The following is a 12,848-nucleotide window of genomic DNA, read 5'->3' on the forward strand; positions in this document are numbered from 1 at the left end:
AAAATAAAAGTCAGTCGCGCCATCAAATTGAAAAATGCCAAATATCGGCCTTGGCGATATATCGGTCGACCACTAGTGGTGATAATCAGATGAGGTAGTGTGGAGTATTTTAATAATCAGCCAAAGTAGCTGATTCCCTCAAGTCAAATGCGCTCAATCACGTGGGTCACTGCTTCACTTTTAATGTTATTGTAACTTTCTCGACAACGGTGTGTGCTTCAAGCTTTCATCCACATGTGGTGTACTGTCTGCTTGTGTCTGTGCCAATCCACAGATGAATGAATAGAGTGAGCGCTGATGTGTGGTGAGGTGGCAGAGTGCCTCTGGAAGCTGTCCTCCAAAAAGAGCTCTAAAATAAATCATTCATGTCCTAATGACTCCGCACAGCCTCTGAGGACCCATAGAGACGGTCACACACAATACTCAACCCAACTCTCATTGAAGGAATGGGGCTGTTGTTCTCACACAAACACCCCCAATCATCACCTTAATGACTCTTACAATGCTCCAAATCTCAAATGCACCTTTGATGGCGCACACACACTTCTAACCATGTGCACAACAAGGCCTAGTAGAAATGAACTTTGAGCTAGCTGAAACTATTGAACCATTTCTTTGTTTAGACTTTGATTGACCTTCAGTGTGTTTGTTTATAGAATTACTTGAAAGTGATTATGATTTGGATACAAAAGAGCACATTCATACATGCTTTCTAGAATGAGGTTTTGATTTATTTGTATGACATTTTAAAGGTTTTGCATTAAATTAATGAACCCATGTTAACTTCTCTTCAACTATGTGGTACACTTTGTTTGAGTGCATGATTTTGTAAATGTAGATTTATGGTATATCTCCACCTGGTGGTTACAATGTGTAAGCATATATCTTTGCTTTATAAGACTCAAACATTAAGGATTCTTCTTCTGCTTTGGTTATTTAATTATTTATTTTTATGTAATTTTTTTTCTTGCCCTAACAAAAACTCCACTGGCCCCACAAACAAACAAAAAAAAAAGTTTATAATTTTATGATATACATATTAACATTAAAAATAATAAATGTTTTCTTTAAAAAAAACATAAGAAATGTTGCATTATACAGCATTGCTGTGCTGAAAATGATTCCCTAATTTTTAATGCCTCTTTTTTTTCCCCCCTATCTTTTACTCTTATCAGATTGTTACGACTGAAAAAAAAAACACTTGTAGAAACACGTTATTCCTGTTGTTCAGGTATGTGGGTGTGTATGCGTGGGTGTGTGTGTGTGTGTTGTCAGTAGGCAGGTGTTAAGTTGTGAGCTGATATGCAGCATGTGCAGACTGAATTAATGTACGAAAGCAGATTTAGAAACCAAGTTGATGTTAAGTTTTTTTGTTAATGCACTTTCTCCTATCTTAGCTTCATATTCAATGAGAACTATAATTAAGCCATCCAGAAGAGTGTAAAAACTGTGGCTTTTTGACGTTCTCAAAACATTGTTAGGAGCAGGTGCAACTTTTTACTGTAATGAAATATTAAAAGAGGTGTATTTCAGAATAGACAGCTAATTGTAAAAAGCCTGCAATGGAGAAATATGCCTAATAATAAAGATGAGAAAGATGTTTAATAGGACCATGCTAACCAGACAAACCTCGACCTCATGCATATGAACCCACTGCAGCAGACAAGCAAAGATACAAGTCTGTTTCACACTGTTAAAATCTACAAAAAAACTGATTATACATCGACTTAATGATTTTTTTCCCCATTTATATACTTCTTATAGAAATGGTTTAATCAGAATACGCTCATACTTTTGATATGTCAATAGTTAAATATGCTGTTTGCCAGCATAATGGTGTAAGATCTTCCAGCAGGGGATAACTGCCGAATCCAACCAGCCAACTACTGACCCCTTGAGCCCAACATAGCAACAGATAAGCTCCTATCCAAGTGACTTCATTTTATTATAGTTTTAGCAGACACACTCACAGTCAGAGTGCCTTATGATGCGTTACTGGAACGTGGCAATTTATTGTGTTCCCAATGGTTCATTGTATGAAGTCAGGGAAGCGTTTTGTAGTTTTCCATATAAAACAGGTATGTGTGTTTTATGGATAAAGTTCTACTAGGCCTTTATGACCTTAATTTCAACAAACCTGATGTGTGTGAGCATGAGATAAACAGTGAGAAAGGTTATGTGTGAAAAACATAAAAAAAGCAAGGTTTAAGTTCTAAATATACATCCCACAAAATGCAGAATATACACAATATATGGGTCCATTCAGATGACATTTCAGCATTAAAAAATGCAACCAATGAGTCAGCACAGCTGAATTTAGCCCTTACCTGCTCTTATTAAAGCACTGACGTTGCACACGTTTCCAGTAGCCCTTCGTCATAATTCATTTTTCCAGTACATCATCTTTAAAGCTTTAGAGGTTCATTCAGCCCAGCATAAATGCTGTAATTCTCTTGATTTACTGATCTAAAAGACTCTTAATGCACCTGCAGATGATTCAATGATCTCCTGGTGCCCTTGATTTAGTGATTCACATATTCTCTATGAAGCAGTGATGCTCAAGTATATTAGAGCCCATATCAATTGCCTAAAATAATTACTCTCATTTTTAAAAAAATTTAAAAAGTCCTGACATTTCTCTTGTGGTCTGTGGGGAATGGCTTAAACCGTACAGCTGCATGCCAGTAATAAAAGTAGCTTAAAGGCAAAATGACAATTTCTCTTTTGCCATATGTATAACTAGGCCTGGGCGATAAAACGGTATCGATATTTATCGACGGTACACCTTCAATAACGATATAAAACAGTTTCGATATAGTGCACGATATAGGCACGTGCTATGAGTGACGCAGACAGCCCACACGAACATGAGTGCTGTGCCTGCCTGTGATGAGGAGATTGTGAATAAAAAAAAAAAAGAATATTATTTCCATGCGTGGACAGTTTAATGTGCTGCATTATTTTGCTCATTGTGCCCTCCTGTGGTTGGGAAACAAGCCAAAAGTTTAACCCATTTAATCTGCATATAAAACATTAGAAATTAGATTTGTTTAATTTTTATATGGTGTTTGACTGTTAAAACAAAAAAATATTTGTTGTTTGTCTCAACTGTAGTTTATTTAAAAATACAGTGGTTAAATGTAAAAAAAAAATTCTATTGCTCTTTGTTTTAAAAAAGGTTATAGAAATGTCAATAATTATCAATACCGAACGATATGAAACATTATATCGTTGATACATTTTTTTAGCTATATCGCCCAGCCCTATGTATAACACATTAATACTCTGGGTTCAATACAAGTTAAGCTCAATTGAAAGCATTTTTGGCATAATCTTGTTTGCCACAAAAAATAAATAAATAGACTTGTAACTCAGAACAGGGGTGCTGTTTTAATAGTACAGCCACAAGATGCATGTTAACCTTTTCTGTGTCTATGACAGTGCAGTGCCATAAACACTAAAACTGTAAATAATACTCACACATACTCATAATACTCACATACTCGCATATTTTCACATTTCTGCTTTAAAATCTTTGAAATTTACGTCCAGTGTAAGTGCCATACTATTATTTATTCATTTATTTTGGATAGTTGTGCGTATTTTTTCATTGTGGCAATTGCTATTGGTACAGGTTAACTTGTATTGAACTTGGAAAAATTCTTTAAAATAAAAATATTGTTAATATATATTGAACTTAATAGTTTGATGTAGTTCCTACTTTGTGATAACAAGTCCCCTCATCCTCACCTAGCCCTTGACTTGTGTTTAAGTGCAAAAGTGTGTTAGTGGTTTGCTCATTCTGTCAGAAGCAGCACGACATTAATATTAGTCCGTGTTTTATTGACTGGAAGACTAAAGTTTTGTTTTTTTTCACTGTATGAAGTTTACAGACATATAAACACACTTGCGCACATTGGAATAGCGAGGCGCGTGTGCTCTTAAAACAGCATGTGCACACCAATGACACGCCATGCATTTAATAACAGCACGACTGCCGTGAGCCAGTCGCAGGCAGAAGTTACAAGAGTACAGGGAGACCGAAAGATCGACAGAGAAGGGTCTGCAGAGGAAATAGAGAGTGAAGGATAATGTAACAAACAATAGAGAGGGAAATGCATCAAACTGACCAAGTTTTTGTTTTTTTGTGTATTGTCTCTCTGAACTCTCTCTGATCTTGCGGGGGCTTGCGATGTGTGTAGCATCTGATCTCTACTGTGTTCTTGCCAGTTATCTGGAGAGCATGTCTGTGTTTTTTATTTAAGTGTGTAAAATCACTTTACCTCTTAAACAAGTCTCTATGCTCAATTCTCCTCTTCTGTCCTTTTTGGTTCAAATTGCAGATCCACCTGATGGCTGCACTTTGTAAACTGTAATTAGCGGTAATGTCACCACTAGATGGCAGCAGTGCTCTTTATGATTATCGCATAGGAGCATATGATTGAATCTCCAGCAATACCGTTCATTGCGATCAGGTGTTTTTTTTATTTTTATTCTCTCCTCTCCATACGGTTTCTTGTTCCACAAACCTGATACTGTGTTATCTATATAGAGGCAGAGCAAGTATGGTTGCCCCCACCTTCCTCTTTCCATCTCTCAGTTTTTCATTTGTTCTTTTTTCGGGCCACTGGTTACAGGTCTTTGGGGTGACATAAAGGTTTCAGGTGCTTTCGGTGCCGCGGCACGGATCAGGGCAGGCACAGGGCCCTAGACGGAAAAAGCAGAAATTGGAATTGATTTCGGGAACATTTGGGGCTAATGTATCTCTCTCTTTGCTGCTTCCTCTGTTCCTTTGCCTCACATCTTCCATCTTTGAAATCATTAGATATTACAGATATTACAGCGTAAGCTCAGTTTGAAGGGCTTGTCCTGTTTAAACCTTTTATTTGTACATGCATTCTTAAATTAAACCTCTGTATTTTAATATATCCTAATCTTTTTTTTATCATTTAATAGCCTAAATGTCTTTTATTATCTTTTATAGATTTGCCAATGACATAACCAAGGATTTGCAGACTCTTCCTGGGGTCGAGTCGGCCAGCCCCAACGCTGCTGGATTTTTGTGGTAACGTTGTGAAGTTGAAAGGAAGCAGATTTGCCAGTCACCATGCCGGCCCTCTCCACCAGAACCGGCAGTGAGATAGGTACCTCATCTTACACCTCATACCTCATTGTATGGCAGTTAGGGTCTTTTAGTTTGACCAGCCAAGTATGGCCAAATGACAGCGTATGATTAATAAGTGTAAAATTGTGTCTTCAGTAACACATCTAATGTGTTTCAACTTTTAAATATTTTTAAAAGAAAGCTCTTATGCTTCTCAAGATTGCATTTATTTGATCAAAAATACAGTAAAAATGCTAATATTGTGAAATATTACAATTGAAAATAACTGTTTTCTATTTGAATATATTTTAAAATGTAATTTATTCCTGTGATGACAGCTGAATTTTCAGCAGCCATTACTCCAGTCTTCAGTGTCACATGCTCATTCAGAAATCTTTCTAATATGCTGATTTGGTGCACAAGAAACATTTACAGTGCACAGCATAAATGAGTACACTCCCTCTGAATAAATATAAAAGATGTATTTTCTTAATGATCACTAATATAATTCATGGAAAGATGGCAAAATTTAAACATTACTTTTTAATACTTTATTAATACTTAATAAAAACAACAAAACATATGACAATATTTTCTGTAAGATAAGTAAATTAGCCAATTTTGTTTAAATGAAGGATTGCAGAAATGAGTACACCCTAGATTTAATTCAGAAATTGTATAATATTCTAGTACTTAGTATGTCCCCCAGAACTTAAAGTATACTGCTCTGACCCTTCTTGGCACTGAGTGTACAAGTTCATGACAAATTTTCACATCTGTCCTGTTTAACTCCTGGACGACCTCCTTAAATGCCCTGGTCTTTAATGGGGAGTAGTGGGCTATATAACACTTTTAATTGTCAGGAAATTACTTGTCTTTAAAAGTTTTGGTTCAATATACTTACCTGTTGATCAAAAATAGCCTTAAACCTATACACTTTTTTTCCTTTAGTTTTATTTAGTAACTTTCAGGAGGGTGTACTCATTTTGCAACACAATTTTATCACTTTGATGAGAAAATCTTATTTTGCTGAATAATTTTGGCATTCTTCTTTGGTAATTGATCAAGCAGGCTTGTTGGAACATTACATATCCAAAGAACCCTAACAAGTCTTCTAAGTAAAGAGTAATTGCTACATTTAAGTTTTAGAGGGGGTTTACTTATTTATGCTGTGCACTGTACTTATTATTATCAATGTTGAAAACTGTTGTGCTGCTTAATATTTTTTGGAAACTGTGATCATTTTTTAAAGATTCTTTAAATAGAGTGTTCAAAAGAACAGAATTTATATGAAATGAAAATCTTTAGCAGCATTTATAAATGTCTTTTCTGTCACTTTTAAACAATTTAATGTATCCTTGCAGAATAATAGTAGTAATTTCCTTCAAAAAAAATTTAAATACTGACCCCAGTTTTTTTTTTTATGTAAGTGTTTTTGGTGTTTGGAGGCCATACTGCTATATAATGTGTAACTCGGATGCACACTTTGTCTCTTCTCTTTTTTTTTCTCTGCCCACATCCCTGTCTCATTTTCTTTATAAAGAAGGGATTACCAAGCGAATGTAGTCCATTAGAAACTAATATCTAGTTGGGGTATAAAAGTCTGATGGACGAGCACAAGGTTGCTGGGAGACATTTGGTATGGTTAGGTTACGTCTGCTGTGCATGATCCTGTCTTGCCCAACAAGTTTTTAATGAACACTTTGAAAGCCCAGTAAGCCACTGTGGATCTGAAAGATTAGAACTAGTGATCGACCGATATTGATATTTTATAACCGATACCGACACCAATTATTTGCGTGTTTATGTGCCCGATAACCGATATGCAGATCCAATATTTATTTACTGTTATAAAGTAAATAAATGACTGAGTGAAGTAAGTCCATACTTCACTTTGGTTTTTCCTCCTTTCAGCCATCTTTAAAAAAAAAAAAAAGTGTTAAATTACCAGTCTTTCATGTTAAATTTAATCTTCATATTACAATAATAAAAAAACATTTTATTTAAAGCATCAGCAGCAACACTAATATTAACAATAACCTAAATAAATGTAGAAGGTCTAATGTTTTGATTATATAGTAAATGTTAATACAATTTGGGGGTGTTTTAAACAAGTGAATCTTGTTAAAAGTTACATGCGGTGGCCGTGCTGGAGATTACATGTCAAGATGTGCACAAGGGCTCTGGTGCCCGGAACGTTATGCCACTGCTCTTGATGTGTTATTGGCTGCTATGCTGTTGTTGGACACCTGACACAAACCCTCTCTCTCTCTCTCTCTCTCTCTCTCTCTCTCTCTCTCTCATATACACACACACACACACTTGCACACTTTAAATGTTTCATTCATAAGGCAGGAAATTGAGATTTTATCACCAAAGCCCACTATAAATTGATCAAGGATGATTGCCAGTAAGTTATTAGCTTGTTTCTGGCTCCTCTGGATCTGTATTGTTTTTTTCTGTTCTGGTTGTCTCTCATTGAAACTCTCCATCACACAGTGTCTGTTCTGTCCTAGTCTCGTTCCTCTGTATGGACATAAAATGCTGTTCTTTTACCCCAACATATGTATCCTGTTTTTTTGTGTGGGTGTTTTGCTTCCTGGTGGCATTTGATTTCACTACCCTTGGGTGTCCTTGGGCTGACAGATCCATCCACCCACTACCTGTAAAATGTGTATGTGAGAGAACGAGAATCTGGTGTTGATGTCATATGATAAATTACTGTAATTCCTCTTGCATAAACTGCAAACTCAATCATCCTGTGCACTTCAACTCAGTCTACTACAGTTATACGTAGTCATGAATCATGATATTTTTTTCTCCTAATTTCAGTTCAGATCAGTTCTGTATTCCTTTGTTTGTTTGTTTGATTATTTATTTATTATGATTTTCTTCCTTTTAATTAATTTTAGTGTATTGTATTTATATTAATTGTATTATATATTTTAAATATGTAAAATAAACAAATATAAACAAATTGATTTTTAAATACATTTAAATGTTTTGTAATTTGTTGTAATTTGATTAAATTTTTGTATTTTTTTATTTATATCATTTTATTTATTTTAAATATATAATTTTTTGAAATATTTAAAACAAACAGCCATGCATTTAAAATGAATGAATAAATTTAAAATAAATTAGTTTCTTTGTATTTATTTAGCTACATTTGATTTTTATTCATTCATTTTTATCACATTTATATTATTTTTATATAATGTCATTTATTTATTTTCAGAAGCATGAGTGGTTGTTCAGAGGGGTCAGTTGTCATTGTTTTCTCTCTCAGTTCAGCTGCGGTGAAAGGAAAGCTCATTCAGTGAGTGGTTTGGTCCTCAGAGCTCCACTCCCACCTGCCTTCCCTACAGTCTGTTAGCCTGATCACTTTGAATCTGCCCTTTGATTGGAGCATCATAGCCCCCTACCAGATTTTTATGAGCCATATGAGTTTTTACGGTGTTATTCTGGGCTGGCCTGCTCGTCCAATTATGATAACTCTCCCCAAGGCGTCACTAAAAAGAGAAGAGCGCCATGTAGGCTCGAGAGAGACCAAAAGGGACACGTGGGAAATTTTTAGGACAGAAGTTCTTTAGCAGATAAGCCTCCTCTAATGAAGATGAATTGGTGTGTGACAGGTTTTAAGCATGAAGCTATCTGTGCAGGTATTCTACTTGAAACTGGAATTGTTTTTTGATTAGTGTGTGTGGATACGCTTATTTCCATAAGTCCTGTTCAGAAACAAGTGTATGGTGTAATGATGCTATTGTGCATAATGAGATCCATATTGAGCTCCATATTGTTTATCGTTCAGGTGCTGAGTCTCTCTTATGGCTTCAGCAGAGCACCGGCTGAATATGGCTGCAATGAGGGATATGACAGGAATGGCCATATTAAATTTCTTCTCGGCTAACAGTAAATTTTTCCATTCTGATGTCAAGAATGCAGAGCATCTGGGAGCAGAGGACAGAACGAAAGGGAGGGAGGGAGAGGAACGTTAGTAGCGGCAGCAGCATGCGCTTTGGGAGCACTTTATCGATTTCCAGCCATTTATCCTCCTCTTTTCCATCTATTTCTCTCTCTCTCTCTACTGCCACAGGGATACAGAACTGTAACACAAGGATTTGTTGCCACTGGAATAGCTCCCTGTTTCCAGTTACATCAGAATGAAAATTTCCACTTCATTTTACCAAATGCAGGAGAAAGGAGAGGGAGAAAAGCAGAAGGACAAGGAATTTCATTTATTTGTATTTTATTTTTATATCTCTATTTTCAAAAGATAAAGATATCTGTCGATGTTGACGAGCAGAATGCATACGGATCTGAAAATCTGGTGTGGTTGCTGGAATGTAAAAAGGGTCTGAACATTTATACTCAGTTGCAACAAAACCTTTATTTTCGTAGGTATGCAGAAGTCTTTATCACAGTACTAGGGTGTTGCTGGGAGTGACATATTAGCCCTAGTCAAAAGAGGCCAGTGTTACGTGATATTTTGGACACATTGGGACCTGTTCCTTCTTCAGTGTAATAGCTATAGTTTAAAAAATCCAACTTTAAATTCAGACTTGCCAGTTGTAGTCCTCTGTTATTTTTCTGCTGTGATTGAGCTCTGATATAGACATGAAATGTGTACTGTCACAAGGAATCAGTGTGTGATTGGACCAAATCTTTTCTACAGGTGTTCAGATGGCTGCTTTCAAGATCACATTCCCTCCTGTTCTGTGTAATCGCAGTAAAATAACAGATATTCTGGATTCCAGAGATGCTCATGTTGAGGGATGGTTTGACCTTGGCTACTGTGCAGCTAGATCAGAAAAGAAGCAAAAAAGCCAAATTTTCTGTGTCCACATGTTGACAAGCACTTCATGGCTCCGAAATGGAAAAAAAAAAAGACCCAGGAATGACTGACTTAGGAATTTAGGAACCAAATGATCAGAATTGCGCAATATACATTGTCATTCAAAATAAATAGTTTGTTTTATGCAGCAAGGATGCATTAAATTGATCAAACACGCCAGTTAAGACATTTATAATTTTGCGTAAGTTGAGCACCAAATCAGCATAATTTCTAAAGGATCATGTGTAACTGGAGACTAGAGTGATGGCTGCTGAAAATTCAGATTAGCCATCAAAAGAATAAATGGCACTTTAAAATACATTAAAATTAAAATGCTATTTTAAATTAAAATATTCTGGATTTACTGTATTTTTTTTTTATCAATAAATGTCATCTTGGTGAGCTTAAGAGATGTTTTCAAAAACATAAAACCTTACTGAGCCCAAAGTTTTGAATTGTAAAAAAAACCCCAATTAATTACCTTATACCATGAACATCCTCCTTCATAGCATCATCAAGCTTCGCCTTTGTTATTGATTTGAAAATGCGACCTCTAGTGGTGAAAACTTAGATATTGTACCTTTAAAATAGTCCATGTGACATCAGTGGTTCAACTGTAATTTTATGAAGCTACGAGTATACTTTTTGTGCAAGAAGAAAACAAAAATAATGACTTGATTCGACAATTTTTTTTTCTCTTCCGTGTCAGTCTTTGATGCGTGTTCACATGCGTGCTGATGCAGGAGCTGGTGCTCTGGCATATAACCTATATGCCCTGTGACTTGTTTACGAAGAGAAGAGAATGTCTTTCTAAAGAGACGTTAAACCGAGGTCCTGACTCTGTTCATTAAAAATCCCATGGCACTTCTCCTAAAGAGTAGGGGTGTTACCCCGGTGTCCTGGCCAAATTTCCTCCACTGGCCCTTGACAATCATGGCCTCCTAATAATAATTCCCATCCACTTATTTGGCTCTATCACTCTCTCTCCTCTCCACCTGTAGCTGGTGTGTGGTGAGCGAACTGGCGCCATTGTACTGTGGCTGCCTTTGCATCATCCAGGTGGATGCTGCACACTGGTGATGGTTGAGGAGACCCCCCCACCACATGATTGATTTTTTTTATGATTGCCCAACAGTACACACAGCGCTATATAATCGGGGTGGGAATCTTTAGGCACTTCACGATCCGATTCCGATTCTGGGAGTCACGATCCGATTCCAAAACGATTCTTTGTCTACATTTTTTCCTATTTAATGCTTCTGCTGTGCAAATACATCTTTACAACTTTACATTTTGCAATTTTACATTTTGTTTATAGCTGGAATCTCTGTAAGTCAGTACTGTCATTTTAAAAATAGGGGTGTGAATCTTCACTGGTTTAACGATTCAATTCAATTACGATTATCATGTCAGTGATTCAATTCAACTCAATATCACGATGCGTCACATTCTCAATTTTCAATATTACTGCACATGGCTACATTTTCATATAAATTCTATATCAAATTAATTTTGTGCAAATTTTACTTAATTTTTTTAAATTAAATTGTATAAGTAGGCTACTTTTTAAAATAATTACTTATTTTAAAAATAAGTGTTCAAGTAGGCTACCCGAAAGTTTACAGACAATCATAGTTATGGGTTTTTCTTTTTTCCTCCGCATTATTGCTGTTTGATTATTACTGATGAGATCACAGACAGTGGCAGCTTTAACAGGATGCATTCACACCGATTCACACTAATGCACATTTCTATTTCGATATATCTTATGTTTTGTCCTGTTCTGAAAACATAACTGACTGTTATGTCAATTTACATCAATTTCGTATAAAAGTATTCGGAGATGCAAGTGCATTTAACCGCAGCCGCTATCGAGCTTCAGGACATCAAACACAAAGCACACGTGAAAGTCTGTCAGTACGTGAGTTTCGTGCATCTTATACGTACTGCATTCCAAACGGCATAAATGAAAGCATATCTAAAGTAAAATACTGAAATAATGGCGGGTGGAAGCTAGAGATGCACCGATCGATCGGCCAGGGATCTGAATCGACCGATTTTCCTCATGATCAGCCCTGATCGGTGATCGGTCGGTCAGTCTCTCTTCTTTCCGATTCCGAGCCGATCCGTTTTGTTACCAGTGGCACCGTATATTGGGTCCGTGGATAAAGTCTTAAAGGGACCGCAGTCTAGGGATGCTCCGATCCGCCTTTTTCGCCGCCGATACAGATTCCGATACCTAGGGTTCGGTATTGGCCGATACTGATACCGATCCGATACCAGTGAAGTTTTTTTCCCCCCATTTAAATAAATGTAGAATTTATATGTCTCTGTGTGTGGAACTGATAATCATTCTTTCACAATCTACTAGATACAGACTACTTCATTATAAAGAAAAATAAAATAAACAATAAATATGAGAAAATATAGGCCTATGTATATTTATAATCTATGACAAATTTATCATAAACTAGGTTAGTGGATAATTCGGCAGCAAAAGTTATTCTAGAAAAATCAGTGCACACTAATTTTAGAAATCCAAACATTTAGTGAAAAAACAATATTTTGTGGGGAACAAATAAAAGTGTTGCACTAAATATGGTAAAATGTTACACATTGCTATTTGTATTATAAAATCCATTCATTAAAAACATTCACAACCCTCTACGGACACCTTGGCAATTGAATCGCCATTGGCTAGTAAATTTTTTTTTGTTTGTTTACTCGCCAGACTGATATACTATACTTTATATTTAAAGTATTATATTTTGACAGGAAAACAAAACAAAGAATATCGTTTACATGTATCACATCAATTCTGTATGTTATGTAAGACTCTCTCTCTCTCGCTCTCTCTCTCTCTCTTTCTTTCTCTCTCTCTCTCTCTCTCGCTCTCTCTCTCTCTTTCTC

The 12,848-nt window shown here is 36.1% G+C and overlaps 1 protein-coding gene across 1 annotated transcript in view; it reads left to right on the forward strand.

Moving 5' to 3' along the window:
- The first annotated feature begins 4,990 nt into the window (after positions 1-4,990).
- LOC107721969 (MAGUK p55 subfamily member 7-like) overlaps positions 4,991-12,848 on the forward strand; it is a 108,790-nt gene continuing 100,932 nt past the window's right edge. The window contains exon 1 of the mRNA XM_016530202.1: positions 4,991-5,144. Coding sequence (XP_016385688.1) covers positions 5,108-5,144 — 37 coding nt within the window. The 5' untranslated portion in view covers positions 4,991-5,107. The remainder of the gene's footprint in view (positions 5,145-12,848) is intronic.

The sequence above is a fragment of the Sinocyclocheilus rhinocerous genome, unplaced genomic scaffold (assembly GCF_001515625.1).
Source record: "Sinocyclocheilus rhinocerous isolate Xijiao unplaced genomic scaffold, SAMN03320098_v1.1 scaffold3957, whole genome shotgun sequence".
NCBI classification, from domain to species: domain Eukaryota; kingdom Metazoa; phylum Chordata; class Actinopteri; order Cypriniformes; family Cyprinidae; genus Sinocyclocheilus; species Sinocyclocheilus rhinocerous.